This window comes from Eptesicus fuscus, chromosome 11, assembly GCF_027574615.1.
Source record: "Eptesicus fuscus isolate TK198812 chromosome 11, DD_ASM_mEF_20220401, whole genome shotgun sequence".
NCBI classification, from domain to species: Eukaryota; Metazoa; Chordata; class Mammalia; order Chiroptera; family Vespertilionidae; genus Eptesicus; species Eptesicus fuscus.
The window spans coordinates 39,194,608-39,215,326 of NC_072483.1; the positions used below are offsets into that span (position 1 = coordinate 39,194,608).

Consider the following 20,719-nt stretch of genomic DNA (forward strand, 5'->3'; position numbering starts at 1 on the left):
CAGTTGGGGGGAACCAGGCCTGCAGGGAAGGGCAGTTAGGGGTGACCAGGCCTGCAAGAGAGGACAGTTAGGGGCAACCAGGCCGGCAGGGGAGGGCAGTTGGGGGGAACCAGGCCAGCAGGGGAGGGCAGTTAGTGGCAAACGGGCTGGCAGGGGAGCAGTTAGGCATCAATCAGGCTGGCAGGGGAGTGGTTAGGGGGTGATAAGGCTGACAGGCAGAAGCAGTTAGGGAAAATCAGGCAGGCAGGCAGGCAGGCAGGTGAGCAGTTGGGAGCCAGCAGTCCTGGATTATGAGAGGGATGTCTGACTGCCCGTTTAGGCCCGATCCCACTGGGCAGTCAGACATCCCTTGAGGGGTCCCAGATTGGAGAGTGTGCAGGCTGGGCTGAGGGACACCCCCCCCACCCCACGCACGAATTTTGTGCACCGGGCCTCTAGTTTATAGATAATGTAGAAAATAGAGATGTAAATATGTGTGCACACCTGCACCCACATCCCTCCCCCTCCCACACACACATCCCCTAACCCTGTTCACTAACAGGGCTTGGGAACAGTGACATATCAATATAAAAAGTACACTTAGTGACCAAATATTACCTTCTACGTGCCATTCTTCAGTAAAAGGAACCAGGACTCTTTGGCGAAGTGGCTGAATCCAGGACTAGAAAGGGAAAGTACAAGATGAGCTTGGGGCATCTGGTGGTGCCAGAAAGCAAGGAAGTGCTTAAAGAATAATGGAAACATGTCTTAAAAATACACAGAAGTGCCCTGGCTGGGTGGCTCAGTTGGTTAGAGTATCACCCCGTACACCAAAAGGTCTCAGGTTTGATCCCCAGTCAGGACACATGCCTGGGTTGTGGGTTCAATCCCTGGTCAGGGCATGTATGGGAGGCAACTAATCATGTTTCTCACATTGATATTTCTTTTTCTCTCTCCATTCCTCTTGCTCTAAAAATCAATAAAAACATATCCCCAGTGAGGATTAAAAAAGTACACAGAAGCTGGCTTGTAAGGGGAGCCACTGGCCAAATTGGGGGCAATTGGAACATCAAAGCAAATAATAATTATAACAGATTAGACCCCATTAACTAAAAGAGGAAATCCTGAGCCCATACATAAAACAGTAAATGAATCAATTCAAAGTGTGAGCAAGTCCAGGGTACTTATGTGGTTACAAAGCTCCTCCCCACAAAATATTTAACTGCAAAGTGGGAAAGAGTGACTTTATAGTGGAAATGCCAGGCAGGCACCACTTTAATTAAGTGATCAAAGGGAACCCCTTCGGTAGGGAGATAAATAGAAACCCTTCATCACAGGATGGAATGCAGCAAGGAGAACAAGCTCCACGTTGGCCGTATTCCTGCCAAAGGTGCAGGGCCAACGGAAACTTCCAACGAACTGACCTCAGCACTCGGCTAACTATCTGGCCAGGAATCTTCAATTGTGTCCAAGTAATGACCATCAAATAGAGACTGAGGAGTTATTTCAGAATGAGGGAAAGTAAAGAGACACGACAAGTAAATGCAACGCATGATTTTGAACTGGAGCTTTTCACTACAAAGGACATTCCTGGAATAACTGATGAAAATTGACTGGTGTCTGAGGATTAGATGACAGTAATGCACCGGTATTTTCTTTTCCGGGTTTTGATGGTTGTATTGTGGCATTGTAGGAGGAGGTCCTTGTTTGAAGGAGATAATGGAGCAGTGGGGTCAATAATTGGCTCTCAAACACATCAGGATAAAAGTTCTTTCTATTGTATTGTACTTGCAACTTTTGTTTGGATTTTTTTTTTAAATGTTAGGAAATAAATAAAAAGGCATAAGCATCTTGGGGAAAAAGAGATGTTATAAGGTTAAACATCAAATTGCCATTCATTGAGGAGAAAATAAGAGAACTTTTGTGTTTATGGTGAGCCACACGGACTATGCCTCAACATCCCTAGAGTTCCCTATGATCTCTCCTCAGCAGGTAATGAAAAGTGCCATGATTCTACCTTAACTCACAGACCTTGCTCCGGAGGAGTGCGTGCCCGCCCAAATCAGCCAGCCACGGACTTGACCGCATGCTGCTGCTTCCAGAGAAATGGGAGACTGGACAGTGTCTTAGGTGTCATCTGAGGTGCTCAGGAAGCAGGGGGATGACTTTGTGGGGTGCATTTCTCTTCTTATTTGAGGGGCTGAACGTGAAAGTGAAAGGAGCATCTAGAATGTTTGTGATGTTTCAAAACAGATCTTGCCCTTCAGAGTCAGAGCAATGGGCTTGGTGACAGGAGTAAAGTACATCACGTAGGAACGTTTGAGAAGAGACTTAACTGAAAGTGTCCATTATGAGTCTATTACCTCACAGTCACTACGCGGTGCTCTGATGCTTTGGTGTGCTGTCCTTGGCTTTCATTGAAACACCCTGGGAAAGCATCATTGTATTGGCAGGAAAATGTGGTAGACACCGCCTGTGTCCCCTTTAGGGGTCCCTGTACAGAACTAGCAAATACCATCTTTCTCCAGAGGATCTGGGAGGCTTTGCTCCCTTTGGTGAGAAGAGCTATAGATGTATGTACCTGTCTCCCCTTTCACCCTGGCTGCCAGAAAACTCAAAATTATTGAGGTTCCACTAGAGAGATGGTGGAGGCCTTCTGGTTTGCAAACTTTAGTCTGTGCTCTTCGTACCTCTCTTTACTGTTAACCTCCCAAGCCCTTATTTTAAAATTTGTTTTATTGGGTTTCCTGTAAATTGCTTCAAAATTTTGTAAAATACAAGTTTGTGAAATAAATAGAAACAGAAAGTTATTGGACGAGTGAAAGTTGAGGGAAACACCTCCTCCTCTGTGAAACTAAACTAAATGTTAGGAAGAAGATCATGCATATAGCAAGGATGTTAAGAAAGTTCCCTCAGTGCTTACAAGAAAATAAGAGACAAATCGGCAGGAACAATATTCATGGTCTCGGGCATGTGCCAAAGCACAGCATGTGATGCAGAGGATATGAGAGGATTCCTACGGAAACTTTTGGGAAGAAAGTAGAAACTGTGGGCTTTTAAGATATAGTGGAGGGTGTCAGAAAACTACACAGTTGTTTGCAAATCCACAGCCTGGAATGTGGAGAACATTTGACCAAGGGTAAAATAAGTCAAAATGACATTATTTGGAAAGTATCCTACACCCAGCTTGACTGAAACAAAACATGATACATATTCCATTATTTTCAGAGCAGTAGTGACAAAGGAACATCAACTCCTTGGACATCTGCCCCAGGTCTCCTCCTGGCAAGACCAGACCTACCAAAGACTTCATCTGTCTGCCTGCCAATTACACCTCTCAGAAGGCAGAGCAACCAGTGAGCAAAAAGGGCTGCTTTGGAGTGGTTTCTGATCAGCAAAAAGGAACTGGTTAGTAATGTGGCAATGAGAAGGCCCTCAGGAGAGTGTCATTGTAGTCTTGGCCCCCTCACATAAGTCCCAAAGCTCATTATTTAGAACAGACTTTTGTTACTTTTCTTCACAATATTGTCACTTGTATGTGTGTCTCCTCATAGAATGTTCCTTGAGGACTGGAACCACATTCTGTCATCTTTGTGTCTTCTGAGATCTGGTGCATTATGTTTTAAAAACAAACAAATAATCAAATATGCCAGATGGGAAGATAACACACCAACTTGCATAATTTCAGGATGATCTGACAACAATCTTTGTTAAAACTTCCTTTTCCCGATTATAAAATGTCATTATAGAAAACTGGGAAAATTTGAAAAAGTATGAGAAAACACAAACTTCCCACAATCTTTCTACCTATATAGCTAAGCATTTTTAAAAAAAATCCTCACTTGAGGATATGTTTTTATTGATGAGAGAGAAACATTGATGTGAGAAACAAACATTGATTGGTTGCCTTTCCATACTTGTCCTGACTGGGAATCGAACCCGAAACCTTTTGGTATGTGGAACAGTGCTCCAAGTGAGCTGCACTGGCCAGGGCTACAGCTAAGCATTTTGAATTACCGTTCATATTTAAGTATTGCTTCATAGTTATGAGCATACTACTATTATGTACCTAACACTTTCCCTTCACTTTATATCCTGAGCATTTTTCATGCCATTAAGATGTCTTTATTTTTTAAAAATATATTTTTATTGATTTCAGAGAGGGAGAGGAAGAGAGATAGAAACATCAATGATGAGAAGAATCATTGATCGGCTGCCTCCTGCACACCCCACACTGGGAATCGAGCCTGCAACCTGAGCATGTTCCCTGACCGGGAATTGAACCTCCTAGTTCATAGGTCGACGCTCAACCACAGAGGCACACTGGCTGGGCAAGTCTTTATTTTAAATGACTACATATTTCATTTTGTGTCTGTTATAATTAATCATGACAAAAGATAAAACGACATAGGGATTTTAATTGGCTGCAAGTTTTAAGAATTGTGGTGTGCCCGAGAAGTCAAAAAGGAAACCATTGTACCTCTAACAGGATGGGCTGAGCTGGGAGGTAAGTGAAGACTCAGGATCCCTTCTGCGAGTTCTGGGTTTATAACCCAGAGATCTGTGGAGTTTTTCACACTTGAAGAATGACCTACTCATCTCATTAAAAAAATTATTTTATAAGTGGTCACATATTGAAATAGACTTTTGGTGTACAGGTCCATGGATTTTAGCACATAAATTGTGTAACCACAATTAGGATATAGAATAGTTTCAAAACCCCCCTTCCCCCCAAAAAAACAAAAACAACAAAAAAATGCTCCTGTGCTATATACCCCTATAGTCACATCCTCCCATCCCTTCCACTCTTGGCAATCACCGATACTAGTATGTTTCCCGTCACTATACTTTTGCCTTTTAAAGAATGGGAATGACCGACTTACTCCACACAGAGGTCCTCAAACTACGGCCTACGGGCCACACGTGGCCCACTGAGGACATTTAACCGGCCCACCGGGTGTTTTTACTGCCGCTGCCTGTCCTGCTTAGCAGCCGACTTAGCAGTGTGCATAGGAATTTGTTCATAGTTTTTTTTAAACTATAGTCCGGCCCTCCAACGGTCTGAGGGACAGTGAACTGGCCCCCTGTTTAAAAAGTTTGAGGACCCCTGCTCCACAGCATCTCAGTTGGCAGAAGTAAGGATGCTAAGTAGAAGTTACACAGACACAATTTTGACTCCTTCCTTAAGCAAGTTTGAGAGCTGTTCCCAAAAGGATGCCAGGTGAGGTGGGAAGTGCCCCATCACTAGGGGCATTCAAGCAGAGAAAGCGCCTTCAGGGATACTAGAAGGTAGGAGATATCTGCAGCGTATGGTTTATGATCTGTATCATGTATAAAGGAACAATTGAGTAACTAGATAAAATCTCAGTCTCTAGGAGTCACATTTAAAAAAATGAATAATAGCGTTAAAGTCTGTTTAATCTAAAGCCACCTGTTTTCAATTCTGAGCAACTCCAAAATCTGTCAGCACTTTCATGGGCCTTCGAGTCACGAGGTCTGGTAAGGCTTTTGGCGTCCGTGTGCCTTAAAATCACATTTAAGTTACTCCCCAGTATGGGCAACAATGGTCTTGATGAGAAAGCTGCCTGCATTGGGCAATGGTGATTATCTGCGCATCAGTTCTTACAATTAGCCCCCAATTCAAGAACCCTGTGAACCCCAGGGGTATAGGGAGGAGCGCTGGGACTGTGAGGCTGGGACAGAAAAGGAGGCACACTTCCCTCCTGCCCCATTTCTCTCCCTCCGAAGCTTGCAGATTGAATATCCACCAGCAGCTCCCCGCTTCAAGGCCACAACCCAGGGCTGCCTTAGAGCTCACAGTTGAAGAAGAAAACAAAATCCTCCCTCTAGTGGCTCAAGTTAGAACACCCTCTGGCCCGACAAAGACCCAGGAGACACTCTGGAGCCATTTCACAGGGTTGAAATTCCATTGCCTGGCGGTTTATCCCACACGGAGGGATGGGCACAGGGCACTGCCACTCAGCTGTGCCAGGAATCCTCGCTGGGAATCTGGGCACTCACCTTGCAGCCCCCACTCCCCGCTGCCATCTGGCATGGCCACCAGTGAGGGCATCAGCGTGCTCCTTGATGACTTTAGTGGTGACCTCATCACATTGCTATTTGAGGAGAAGGAACTGCCAGAATTTTCTTAAACCCTGAGCTCGGGGTTTTCCTCCCTCCTCATTTTCCATTTTCTGAAGCTTTCTGGTGATTGGGGAGAGTGGTGCTGGTGACATGTCCATAACCTCTCCCCATGAGGGAGTGGGATCTCTTCCTTTTCGGCTATTCTAGTGCAGTGAGAACACCATCAATCAGACCTGAACCTCTTTGGAGCCTCCCTCCGCCTGGGAGGCACCGCCTCTCTCCTGGTGGACACTTAATCAGTATTTGTGAAATTCAAGAGCGGGCACTCAGGCTCCAGTGGATTTACCTGGCGCCAATGCCCATGAAGGGCATGGATGGTGGTGGTGGGGGAGGAAACAGGAATGCCAGGAACCAACTGCCAGAGCTTCCTCCCTCCCTTCCAAGCCAACTCAATTGGAGGCTGATCCCAGCCCATCTTAGACAACGGGGAAATCCTGGCCCCTGACGATGACCAAGTAGCCATGCCTTTTAGCAGGTGTTTGTCCCCAAAGGCTCTGCACTGACTCTCTCTATGGGCATCTTTCTGAACCATCATCACCACTTTGATTTGGTCCATCTCTTTGGCACAGAAAGGTGATCTTGAGAAAGTGCTACTAGTTTCTGTGTAAAGGCAGCCACTGGATGTCCCAGGACTCCAGCGACAGAAAGCCTTCTTAAAATATGAGAACAAAAATAAGGCCAACAAAACTGAAGGCGCTTTGGTTGTTGGTCACACGGAGGAGGCTGGGACAGAAAGTGAGGTACACTTCCCTCCTGCCCGGCATCTCTCCCTCAGAAGCACTGGGTATCATCAGAGGACCCTGTCCTTTTCTGAGCCAGCCACCGAGGACCAGGCTTTCATGGCGCCAGCAAGGGAAGTGCTCTCAGCCCCACATATCTAGTTCATAGTCAACATCACCTACATTGCAGGGAGCGTGTACAGGAATGGAGGGGATGGATATTTTTCTTGCTCACTCCTTTCACCACCAGGACAGAGAAAACGAATACTGGACAGCTACGCTAAAACACTTAATCTGCCTTGGGTAGAAGGAATCAATTTCCTGTATTAAGTGCTTCCCATAAAACAAGGGTTATGGGAACGAGTTCTCCCTCCCCCATGAATGCTGCACCATAGCCTCCTACTGGGAACAGCCAAGGTCACTCAGGAGGCCCACAGCCATCAAGGCATGGATAAGATCATCTTAAAAACATCCCGAAATCCTTACCTGGGGGCTTGCTTGATGGGACTCAGTTTTTATTCTGTCCTCCTTGCTGGGCAATGGCAAGCAGTGCCACAGTCAGAGGGCAGCAGGAAGGAGGAGGAGGGACAACAGACCAAAGGTGCACTTTTGCTGAGATGAAATGTGGGGAGCTAATGGTTGATGTCTCTGGTCCCTGTACACAGATTTAAATAACCCCAAAGGGCATGGAAAGGTTTTTATAACTCTTTGGAAGAAAATGTATTTCAAGTACACACTGAATCTAAAATAATTTTCAACTCACTTTCAAACCAACCTACTGAGCTCAAGGAAGGTCATCTAAAACTCTGACACACTTTTAATCTACTTAAAAAAATGGACAGGAAAAATAAAATTTCAGATGTTTTTTATTCAAAGGTTCTCAAAAGAAATAAAACAGAAAAAGCTAACAATCTGATCAAATGTACAGTTCAAAAATGTCTTTTGGCGTTTAACAACAAGTCCTAGGAAAGAAAACTACAGAGTTATCTTGAACCGGACAAATAAGTTACCACTGGCAAGTTTGTGGCACTAGTAAAACAAAATAAAAAATTAACTCTCTTGATCATATAGATATCTCTATGAAAATCTTTTTTTTTCAATCTGTACAAAAGGTCTTTCTTCATAAATTAATTTTTTTTTTTATAATTTAATGGCTGTCTACTATGTGATGTTTAACTGACTTTTTTTTTTTTTTATGTACAGAGGTTATGTTTCCCAAATCTTACCCAGACGAGTATGGCACTTAGTTCAGACATTTCTAGCAGCAGATTTGCCCTCCCCTCTAACTGAACTATCAAATTTCTGTCTTAACTAATGCAAAAATATCAAGTAGTGAGAGACCCGGGTTTATAAATGTACTAGGTACACGGAGGGCACTGCGTTCAGTCTGGACTTTCACAAAGCAGTAATATTCCAGGGAGCATAGAACCAATAATACCACAACTTTAAAAAAGGAAACAAAAAACAAAAACAAAAACACATTTTTCTTATGACTACGTAATTTTCAATAGAATCTACACTTCTCAGAGCAGCAAGGACTTTTGAAACTATGAAATGTCACTGACATCTAGAATCAAATACAAGCATAAAATTTAAGAACTAAAAAATACTCGAAAGAAATAACTGCTTAGCCCTAGCTCCTGAGCTAGGAGGATTTGGTCTGTGGAAACAGGGAGGGCCAGCAACCTGTCCCAGCACAAAAGAAAATAGACTCTGAGGTAGATAACTGATCACACACAGTTGACCAGACAAGTACACAGTTTTGGAAGACAACTTAATTTACCGTTGCTTTTCAAACGTATGCAATTATCTTAATAAAAGAGCTTTAATAACAGTGAATCATCTTGTATGTACTAAAGTAGAAATAACTGTGTATTTATGAATCAGGAATTTCATAGTTTCAAAATTGTTTTTTCTTTACACTTAACACTTGTAGTGATGATGTAAAGTGTGGCACTGCTTGGATCCAAATCTTCCTTCATGCTTTTTTGTTTGTGTGTGTCCATACATCAATTAAAATTATAAAACCTAAATGCAAAGGTACAAAAAAGGCACATTCTCCTAACCGCAAACTGGTCCGGCAAAAATAAAGAGCACAGAAGATGTGATGCTGAGACAAGTTGGAGCTACTGGTTACTGGCTCTTCGGTCTTTGGTGAAGTTACCTTTAAAAGTGCCAAGTAATTTTTATTTCTCAAATTTACGTAATAGAGAGAGGAGAGAGAGAGAGCTAGTAGCCAATCATTTTGCTTCTACCCATATCTCAGCTTAGGTTTGAAGATAAATCCTTACTTTCAGCTTTTGCCATTTAGTCGCAATACCAACATTTTTCTGTTTGCCAGATCTCAGGCCTAATTCGCATTCTAAAGCACTATCATTAGTATAAAGGAAGGACAAAACATTCGGGGACTCCCCTCCCCCACCCCCCACCCCCAGTCCCAACACTACCTACACTAAATCTAGAACATCAAGTTAGGTTGTTTTTTTTTTTTTTTCCTGAAAAAAGGCAAAAAAGACTTTACATTGCATCATACAGCAGATATCCTAAATCAGTCAAACTATCAGAGGAAACTGTTGGCATACAGCCATACAAACAATTTACCCTATTAAAAGTTCCCCCGTCAGAAAACGTGTTTCACACAAATCGTTTTTCCCTTCTTGCATTTCACTACCTTACACATTATGTGAAAAAATCATTAAAAACACCTACTACATATTTAAAAAAGCCAAAATTTCAGCAACTTTTATTGACTACCTTTTAAAAGCCCTATGCTGCTGTTTTACAAGGCATAATAGACCAGCTCATTTGGTCAAAGCATTCTACATCATTAGTTTGAACTAACTTTTACTGAAACAGCTACAGCATCAAAAGAGTTAAGGCAAATTGGAATTCATAGAAAAGGATAAGACACTTCACACTACATTGAAAGAAAAACGGAAAGCGAAGAAAAGAGACACGGACGGCAACACTGAATTACAGCAACACTCGCACTGCAAGCACAGAACACCGTGGGTGAAGTCGGACTAGTGAAACGTCAGAAAGCCCATTTCATACAGCGGGAAAGAACACAAATTAAACACAAAATGAACAAAACCACAAAAATCCGGTCATGCACTTGGATAAGTCTTCATGGTCTTTGTGCATACCCAGAAAATTGAAGTTTTCTTTTTTTTCCATTTTTTCTTTTCTTTTTTTTTTTTTTTTCCTTTTTTTGCATTGTAACATTTGATAAAAATCTTTTTGTTTTTTTGTGGGTTTTTTTGTATTTTTTTTTTTTTTTTACTAAAATAAACCTGTTCAGGGGAACAGCTACTAGATGAATTTAAGGGTTTTATGCACCTTATAGAACTTATAGCAAAAATAGTTTTAGTTGATTTCATTATAAATAACGTTTTCAAGAACCTGTGCAAAACTGTCAATAATTTCCTAAAGCACAATTGATCAGAAAAATCCATGATTGTTCAGCCTTCACACCCTTCTTCATGTAAGAACACCCTTCTGTACATCTGAAAGAGAAAAATAAAAGACAAAGGCTTTTGTACATTTGATAGAACACACCACAGAGCTTTGTAATCTCTTTTTGGTTTTAAAGATAAAGGTGTTTAGAAAAGGCTGTGCTAATCCCTGGCAGTAGGCCAATAAATGCAAACTCTGGAACTGAGGGTCACTTTCTACGCTTCGAGTCCAACTTTGAAATCTGGGACCTGCAACATACTTTCGCCAGAACAACGAGAAACCCAAGTTCCGTCCACTTATTTTAGTGCAATCTGCATGGTCAAGTAAAAAGGTGTGAGATTTGTGGTCCAAGTGAGAGCTGGTAATGCAACCTCTCAATCTAAGGATACTGACATTAAACTCCTAAGTCAAGATATTGCTAACCTTGCAATGCTAGATTATGCAAACTCTTGTGCTATATATCCTTGAGCTTGTGAACATTAAAGTAAGATCAATGTGCTGTAGGACAAATTTGATGCCTGTTGTTTTCTAATGTTACACATTTTTGGGGAGAGTTAAGAAGGGAGAGTACATATATATTCGACTTCAACATAAGCGCCTTTTGGAAACAATACTTAATTGCACATCCACAAAAATCACTGCTTTGAACATTTTGATAACACTGGATTCCTTAGCCATGATCACAGCAGTGTGGGGAAATCTCAGGTACCCTAAGTACCATTTTGATAAAAGAACCATTATCTTTTTTTCTTGACCTGAGCCCTACAGTGATGGAGACCTCTCCCTCATACCTCACAGTTACTTATTGGGTTGAAAGGTATATGGAGAATGGTCATTAGACGTCTCTACAGCCACCTGCTGCTGACCACTCGCCTCCTACAACAAAGCAGAACAGATGAGACATGTGAGCAATGAGATACAAACGCTGCTACCCAGGTCTGACTGAGTCCAGCATCTTCAAAACAAGCACTCTTTAAAGTGATTTTTTTAAAAAGTGATTTTCTTAGGGTTATGTAGAACTTTCAAGGTGAATTATTTCCCTAAGAAGTTCAAATATCTGGTAAACCCAAAAAGCCTCCCACCCCCACATTTATGAGTTGTCTTTTCAAACGAAGCTACAACTTATCAACCAAATCTCTTATCCCTTGGGGCCAGATGTGACTTGAAATTCAGTGTTTTCAGATTTTAGGATCTGAAATATGGTATGCATATGCAGTACCTCACTGAATATACACAGTGGGGGTCCAGGGCTGTACCTCACATTAACAGGTCTGCACTGGAAGATATAAATATGCACAGTAAGTGGAGAAAAGATTTGTGTCTTGCGTAAGTTTGGGTTGGGTATTGCTGCAGGTCAAGTTATTTGCTAAAGTAATTACAAAGAGAATTTTTTGTTTTAATGTTTTTTGTGTATTTCAGAATTGCAGATAAAAGATTTTGGGTTTTTGTAACTATGATTGTCAATAATTGCACAAATTTAAATCGACCAGATGCAAACAAAACAACAATCATCCCCCTCACTCTCTCCTTCCCACCATATTCAGCCACAGTCCTAGGGCTGCTTCTGGAATTGGAACCTATGGGATCTGCTTGGAAGGTAGAATTGATTGAGTTGATGAATTTCCTTGGAATTTTAAGGGCACTTTGCTGGAAAACGCTATTTTGTCCAAGCTTAATTCAAATCTTACTTTAAATGTCAGACTTATTTCATGTCAATATTGTATTAGTATCTTCCATAACAAGAACTAGGAGTTATTTAGCTATACAAACTGCCTCTATGAAAACAGGTATGGTTTGTTCCTCATCCTGTAAAAGTTTTGAAACATCATTTTCAAGTATCTTAATTATAACTGATTGTTTTTGCAATTATTATGATTGATAGAATCTTTGGTACTAGGATTACTGACTCAGCTTTACCTTAATTTGCCTGCAAGTACCATTTTACAGGAGACAAGATAGAGCCTTGAAAGGGAAATGAAATGTGTTACAAGCTTGGAAAATGTTTCTGGGAGTCTTGCGGGGTGTGGCCTGGATGTCACTACACTAATTTGCATGCAGAGAATGATGATTCAGAGTTAAAAATAACTCTAGGTATATACTCCCTCTAAACTGAGATCTTTATGCAAATGTTTGACTTGATCGATTTTTCTTTGAATTTCATCTAATTTACCCATTTCTGAAACTATTCATTGCCAGAAGGGTCAGCACCAACCTCAACAGGAACTGCCGTGGTCTGCACGTGTGTGTACTGTGGCAAATAGGCTCCTTGCATAGCTGACGTTGCAGGCATGTACTGAAAAGAAGAGTATGGTCAGGATGGGCCAGGACAAGCCATGCAAAATTCTGAACACTTGGGGAATTTTGAGGTGGGATGACAAGTATTTGGAAGTCTCAAAGAAGAAATTAAATAGGCTCAAAATTTAATTAGTATGCTAACATCAATGTATCATATGAAAGGCAAAGCGAATGCTTTCTCCTTTTTGAATTTATCAAAGTAAAAGTCCCACCTTTCTTGGAATTTCCTAACAAAGAAGCACGTGGGTGAAGATCATTACGGTTTCTTATCCTCAATGAACTTCATTAATGTTCTATTTTAAAAGCTCTCTTCTCAAAGGGCCTCATTATTTCCCAGAAGCCTCCTGAGCTTGTATCCAGAACTGTCTCCTTAAGTGGAGACCCAAGGGGTAAATGACTTACTAGATCTCTAACAGGCCACTGCAGAATAAGAAGTGGACCCTTGCTGACAGGCATCCTTTTCCAAAGGCAGGGGAGCTTTCTAGTCAACCTCACTGGAGGTGAGTGGCCCGTTTAAGCCTCCACAAGAAGCTGCTGCTAGTTTTGAGTGTAAGTGGGGAAAACACCCTAATACCCTTTGTTCTTTTAAGCCACCATAGATATGGTCTGACTTAAAAGCCCTTGGTGGTTTTATCCAAACACTACCCATATTAACCCTGGAAGTTAATCGAGTGTGATATCAGCTCAACTTCAGTGCCCAATTAAGTCAGCTAGACTCTGGGGAAATAATTCAGTAGAGAGATCATGATTCAATGTCCCCAAATTCCATAAAAAACTTAAGGGAGGAGAAATCCCTGGTCTTTGCCACCATGTATCACCTTCATCTTTTGATTCAGGAGACCAGGTCTGCCAGGATGAATGAACAGGACTGATTACTGGGGCTGGGTGTAGTCATGTACGGGTGCTACATTCTGGTAAAGAAGAGATGCTCAGGGGACCAACTTTTAGTTCATCAACTAATCAAGAAATATCTGAGTATTTACTATGAGGAAGGCAATGAATGTGTGTGGAGAGGAGGTGTCAGGAGGTCAGACATATCGTTGACATCACAGAGCATGTGACTGAGAGGGAAGACACAGGCTGCATTAATTTATACTCTTCTCTTTGCCGAGACAGATGATATTAATTTGCCACCTACTGTTCCGGTGTTGCCTAGTGACAGATGACTCATCTGCTGGGCCAGAGGGTTGATCATAGATGCGGGCTGTAGTGACATGGTGTGCTCCATTGAGGGAGTTAACACGGCACCCTGGGAAGTTGGAGACAAGAGCCATGTAAGATACATGTTATGACAAGAGGGAGAGAGTTAAAATTCTGTAATCACTTTTTGCAAAGGAAATGCCTGTTTGTTGAGGAATGTGAAACAAAAATAACCTCCCCTCAAATTTTCAAATGGCATAAATTACCTCCTTAGACTCTTCTAAAGTGTAGTTTCCTGAGACTTTTTAAGGAGCACTCACTTCATGGAAATCCCTGTATTAACCACCTCTCCCTTTACCTTCACTTAACTATGAAGCAAAGCTAGTCCAGCAGGAGGAGCTGTAACAGAAAATTCAAACTATTTTTGGCTGGCTGGGTTACAAAAGGCTTACTTTTTTAAAATACATGGCAGTGGATGATTTATATGGCCACAAAATAATATGCTATATTGAATATTATAAATACCGTGTTTTATTTAAAAAATGTTCTATATAGAGAGTCATTTGATTCAAGATCAAGATCAAGATCACATTCTTCATTCACTCAGTATTTCCCAGCACTTTCAACTACAATTTGGGGCCAGGACAGGGAAACTGATTCAGATATAATGAATAAACCAATTTCAGATTATTTGACTTCCTATTTTAAAATTCTGGTCATTAAAAGTAAAATATAATTAAAAAAAAAAAACAGAGAGGAGAGGTGGGAAAAATCACCAGTCACCCACTCTCTCTCACTCAGTCACCCACTCTCTCTCTCTTACATCACTGTGAGCGCTGTCAGGCTCCCACTGCTGCCCAGATTCTAAACTTGGCATGTTTTTACAGAGTTGCAATGAAGGTACATAAACAATTTCATATCCCGGGTTTTTGCTTTTCACTTAACATTTCATTATAAATATCTATCTAAACTACTGCATAACTGTCATTATCACAATTTTCAAAGATTACATAATGGTACACTGATTGCATAAATCAAAATTTAATTAATTCTATTTTTGGATCTTTACATTTTCTCTAATTTATCCTATATAATATTCTTATGGATTATATAATTCCTCTCACTTTTGCAATCATCCAATGGCCTGAGAATACAATTATTCTAACACTACAAACTTAATGTTAAGGTTTTGGCATCACTGTACGGGACATATCCCCTAAATACAGTTATTTATTGATATTAGATGCACAACTGTGGGCCGAGATCGATGTGCAGGCACTTTAATTCTGGCTGCAGGCAGTCCAGATCTGGTGGGAAAGGAAATGAATCCTCAGACAGGAACCTTCTGCACACTACCGTCTCCTTAAAGGTGTTCAGCTGAACTATGTGCAGTTTTGGCTCTAAAAGTTGCCAAGAAAATATAGATGTGTCAGAAATAGTTTATTGTTAATACATTTCATAAAAAAATTTATGAACCAGGAGGGTCACGGTTCGATTCCTGTTCAGGGCACATGCCCCGGGTTGCAGGCTTGACCCTCAGAGTGGGGTGTGCAGGAGGCAGCTGATCAATGATGCTCTCTTATCATTGATGTTTCTATCTCTCTCTTTCTCTCCCTTCCTCTCTGAAATCAATAAAAATATATTTAAAATTTTTTTCTTTTTAAAGGGTTAATTGCATCATCAGAGTGTGTGTAACATAGAAATGACTCGGAAGTCCAGAATATGCTGAAGGAGGTTCCTGCTCATTTTTCCCATTCATCTGTAGGAACTACTATACCACGAAGCCCCCAAATGAAAAGTGAGTTCATTTCCAGCATTTTACAATAGGACAGCACTAAGGACCAGGGACATGGACTGCCATGAGCGTTTGTGTATGTGGGGGTGTAAATGTGCACACACGAGTTGGCATGTATATATATGTGGATGTATGTGTGCATACAGAAACATGTGTGTTATGTAGATACATAGCACGGAGCTTTTCTCCTGTGTTATTAACTAACCAAGTTTTATTTGCTTCTTCAAAGTCATCTCAGCAACTTTCTATTCAGAACTTATCCCTGGTCTGCTGTTTCATACACATGATCTTACCTTACATAGTGTCTTCTCTAGGTGATAGGAGAGAAATTCCTGTCTCATCTTAAGGCCAAGAAGACTGTGCTCTTCCCAACCAACTGATCTGTTTTTATCTTATGAGTACTGAGAGCTGTACTGCTTATCAAGTCCCATTTTGTGCCTGGCCGGTGTGGCTCAAGGGTTGAGCATTGACCCATGAACCAGGAGATCACAGCTTGAATCCCAGTCAGGGCACTGTCTGGGTTGCGGGCTTGATCCCCAGTAGGGAGCCTGCAGGAGGCAGCCAATCAACGATTCTCTCTCATCAATGTTTCTATCCCTCTCTCCCTCTCCCTGTTTCTCTCTGAAATCAATAAAAACATATTAAAAAAATTCCTATTTTGCGTTAGTTATTAGAAAGCTTAGGGCCAAAGGTGTGGTTTTCTGATGGCAAGCATGGAGGTCCAAAATGGGCATTCTTAGCCTTTTTTGTGTGCGATTTTGTTCTCCACCTTTATTTTTTCAATGTTAAAAAAGACATTTCTTTCTTAAAAAATTTTTTATTACATTTTTTTATTTTATTCATTTTTAGAGAGAGAGGAAAGGAGAAAGAGAGAGACAAATATCTATGTGAGAGCAGAACATCATTCCGGCTGGCTCTTGCACGTGACCCAGCCAGGGACTGAACCCGAAACTCCGGCATGTGCCCTGACCGGGAATTGAACCTGTGACTTTTCAGTGCATGGGATGATGCCCAATCAACTGAGCCATACTGGCTACGGCTATTTTTTTTTCAACTTGTTAAGCCCATGTTTTAATTCAACAATCTAGATTTTATGTATTTTTGAAAAACACATTAAAATACACTAATAAGGTGAAGGATAACTTACTCAACTAAAAGAAATATATTGTATACATAAGTGCAACAAATGATCATGTCACTAAAGAAATCACATTTATCTACCAAAGGAGGTGTTACTACTTTAGTATTTATAGTTTCTGTGGAGAGGCTAAGAAACTCCAATAAAAATCTCTACATCCATTTTGAACACTCTATATTTGCATTAAATAGAATGTAAAAAATGAGGGTTTCATCACAAGTGCTGAAAAAAATTAGCAATTAAAAAAAAACACCCTTATAACTTAAAAAATCTAAGAAGTAAAAAAGGTAAAGAAAAACAAAATAAAAATAATTTAAAAAGTAAAAAACTCAACTTAATGATCTCCTACAGAACTGGTAGGAGGAAGAAAATGGTGCCCTGTCTCCAATATGATATATTTTAAGTTCTGACAGACTGCAAATTTAACTTGTTAACTACCAACCTGTTTTAAGACAAAGGTGAGTGAGCGTTTTACAATGAGCTTATGCTTTCACATATTACATGCTTAAAATCCCCCAGAGAATGGTTTTAACATATACACGGTTTCCTTTCAAAGCACAAAGCCATTATGATGGAAACTTACCGGGTGCTGTAGGATATATGGTTGAGGTTGCATCCAAGAAGGACTTTGCACCTGGAAAAGGGAGGATTTTGAAAGAAACATTGATTTCCATTGGAATGCTACCTATTTCTCTAGAACTCTTTTAATCATGTTAAAATCTACAGAAGGAAATTAAGGAAACAATACTATCAATGATTAAAAAGATTATTAAGGCAGTTAGAGTTCTTGGCAAACTGGTCACTCTGAATAGGATGAAATGATTATTTAAAACAAAATTCCATTTGCCCACTTAACAAGTATTTACTGAGGTGTGTGAGTATCAGGCACCAAAAAAGAAAAAAGGTGATAAGACATGGGCCCCACCCTCAAGAAATTTGCTGTCTAAAGGAAGGGAGGTCAACAAGTAAAGAACTCCAATCAATAGTGAAAAGTGCTATCATCCAAGTATGAACTAGATGCTTCAGGAATACAGATGAATGAGAATTAATTCCAGCACATCTTATTAGAAACTAACTCATAAAGTATGTGCTTATTTAAAAAGAATAATCAAATTTAATCCCTCTTGGATCCCCGGACATTCATTAGGTTTTAGAAATCTCTTTTGGCGATCAACAATTTCTAGCTAGTGTGGAAAATAAAAATCTGAAATTCAGATTTAGAAAATGAAACTTCAGCAACTAGATCTTGACATTGACAGTCACTAGGGCATCCACACAGTAGACCCTCTTGGATTGAGAAATAAGATGTGAGAGTCAGGTTTTGTGGCAGAAAAGAAAGCAGTCTGCCGTTCAAGAGAAAAAAACAAAAACAAAAAAACAAAAACAAAAGTAAAAACAGTCCATTTCTTGATGCCCAGAACTTCCCTGAGACTATGTAATTTTTAGAATACGTTTCAGTCTATAATTCTTAACAACAGAACCCTCCTGTGTCTTATCCCCTGCTGTTAACTTCAGAGGTTCTATAGAGAGGATACGAGGGGAGAGTCATGGGGGAAGAATGTATTAGGAATTACCTTGATAGCAGAGCCCCGATACTTGTTTTCTCTGGTTTCCTTTGCCACCTAAGGCAGATCAAAGTTAAGTGCTTCTGCCTTGTTAACATTTCAGTTATCTGGACTGCAGCCTTTCCCCATCGGGGTATTGGTGGTTTCTTGTGGATGCCAATTTCTCAAATCCAATTGTATAAGCATATGGTGGTTTAGTGGAGAAAGGCCCACTCCAACACGAGTACAAGGCCTTCACTGAATAAATCACGGGGAGGCGAGCAGCTCCATAGAGACCCCAATTTGGGACAGATGCTCCCATTTTTTATATGTTTCAGTGGTCTTGATAATCTAATAAAGCATTATGGGGTTAGGGAGCTATGACATCTAAACCAATTTTCTTTTTTAAGCAGCAAATCAACTGCTGTCAATGACTAGTCCTCATTTTTCCCTAACTATAAAATGGGAATAATAATCTATGTTCTATGATTTTCCTTTTCTTTTTCCCCTTGATTCTTTACCCTTGTTTAGGTCATGGAACCCAATGAAAAACTGATGAAAGATACAGACCTCTTCTCCCCTCCCGCCCCCCCCCCCCAACTAACTGCACACACACAAGCAACATTTTGCAAACAATTTAAGGGAATCACAGAAAGACCATTTAAAGCTCATCTGCTGACCCTACCAAGCCCCTGAACTGATGGGGTTAACAATCAGTCTTTGAGGTTATGGCACTGAGTGTAAGGCAAATGAAAAGAATTCCACACGTATCTTAGGAAAACACAGAATGCCTAAGGAAAAAAAATCAGGTCTTTGAAATGAAATGTTGTTTCTAGTTAGGCATATCAAATTTATTACAAACACTAGTCTCCTGATTTTTTAATTCTATGAAACAGTTCTGTGGGCAAAATGTTCAATGCTTTTATAGAAAAGAGGTGGTGGGGAGATGCATTAAGAATTATATCTACAGCAGTACACATTCAAATTATTATGCACAATCTTTCATTCGCCTGAGAATAAGCTTACTTGTGCCTATTTTTATTAATATCCATAAATGGCAGAGGGCTCCAAGTTCAGATAGTTAAGAGAAGACTACCTTTCAATATCGAAATTGTTAATTAGGGAATTGTTAATAATTAGGGAAAACGCACTAGAGCAGATCTGAGTTTTACATAGGCACAGAAAACATAGAAATCTTAAATTCAAAATAATTAGAGAGGCGTTAAATGAGTGAATATTTTGTCCAGCAGATTGAAACACCAGCATAGGTAACATAACAACCCAGAGAGATAAAAGAAAAAATAAGAGACAATTCAGGGAAAGGAGGAGGAAAGGACCTGAAAGCTGAGGGAGGCTGTGAATGCGATTTTAAAATTTCAGTTTTAGTGCATTTGATCACTACTCTTCGTTATTCAAAGCGACTTTCATGTTTTTAAGCAAAACCACCTTTATGATATTGCTTATGCTGACTGACCTATTATTTTTAAAAAAGTATAATGAATATATTCTCATCAGCCAGCTAAACCTGCACATTAATAATGATGATAATCATCGCTATCATTTATTGATTGCTAATGATATGCCAGGATAATGTGCTAAGCTCTATACATAGTCTCATCTAGTTCTTATGACAAGCCTATGAGATAGAATCTATTATTATCCCCATTTTAAAGATGAGGAAACTGAGGCTTACAGAAGCAAAATAAACAGTTACTAGATACTACAACCCCCTAACCCCAGAAATCAGGACTACAACATTCCATTGTTTTAAAAACAAGAATACACAAGAGTTTAGTTTAGTCATACAGGATCTCAACAGTCAACAAAAGAGAACTATATCCCTACACGTCTGTAATAGAACCCCATTATAATGTTCCTGTCTGGGCCAATGCGGCAATCCAATTAGAGGCATTCTGCTACAGAGAAATTGTATGTACACACTGGGTTCACGAAGAACAGAAGCTAACCCTGCAATAAAACCAAATCAGTATTGTAACAAGGTGCTTAATGAGATCTTGGTTCTAAGTTGGGAATTTATTTAATATAAAGCCTTCTCACAAAAATAACTTAAACAGGGAGTGACCTCCTTTTTTTTTTGCCTACAATTTCACTGTATTGTTCATTTAATGTTACCTAATAGAGACACATCTTTATTAGCATGTTTACTTGCTATTTTGTTAGCTCCTGCTGATAAAGAAACAAAGGCAAGTGTGCAGACCTATTCGATATTTCGCCTGAAGGCAATTCTCTTCAAGCTTTAATTTCTGGGACATGGGGTATCCAACAGCAGGGCTCACCGTGGAGGAAGTACTGGGGTTCATCCCAATTCTGAAATGCTAAGATTTCAAGGACTGACAACTGGAAACCATTTTCCCATTTTACATTCTCTTATACATAAAAAGTAAATCACTCTGTCAAGTAAAAAGCAGCTTATTCTAAATCGGTATCCAAGCTACATAACATTTGACTTAAATTGCATTATAAATGTTCAAAATTTTAAGACACAAAA

At 40.2% G+C, this 20,719-nt stretch overlaps 1 protein-coding gene across 12 annotated transcripts in view; it reads right to left on the reverse strand.

Annotated features, from left to right (window-relative positions):
- Positions 1-7,690: 7,690 nt before the first annotated feature.
- The window catches only part of RBMS1 (RNA binding motif single stranded interacting protein 1), a 220,626-nt gene continuing 207,597 nt past the window's right edge, over positions 7,691-20,719 (reverse strand). For 7 of the 12 annotated variants that reach the window (XM_054722990.1, XM_008138642.3, XM_028141122.2 and 4 more), the window contains 6 exons: positions 18,241-18,288; positions 17,250-17,300; positions 13,732-13,842; positions 12,511-12,591; positions 11,090-11,174; positions 7,691-10,348 (listed from right to left, as the gene is read on the reverse strand). In XM_054722990.1, coding sequence (XP_054578965.1) covers positions 11,097-11,174; positions 12,511-12,591; positions 13,732-13,842; positions 17,250-17,300; positions 18,241-18,288 — 369 coding nt within the window. In that variant the 3' untranslated portion in view covers positions 7,691-10,348; positions 11,090-11,096. Of the gene's footprint in view, positions 10,349-11,089; positions 11,175-12,468; positions 12,592-13,731; positions 13,843-17,249; positions 17,301-18,240; positions 18,289-20,719 lie in introns of all 12 variants that reach the window. The other 5 variants (XM_008138643.3, XM_008138644.3, XM_028141125.2 and 2 more) reach the window with 4 other exon arrangements.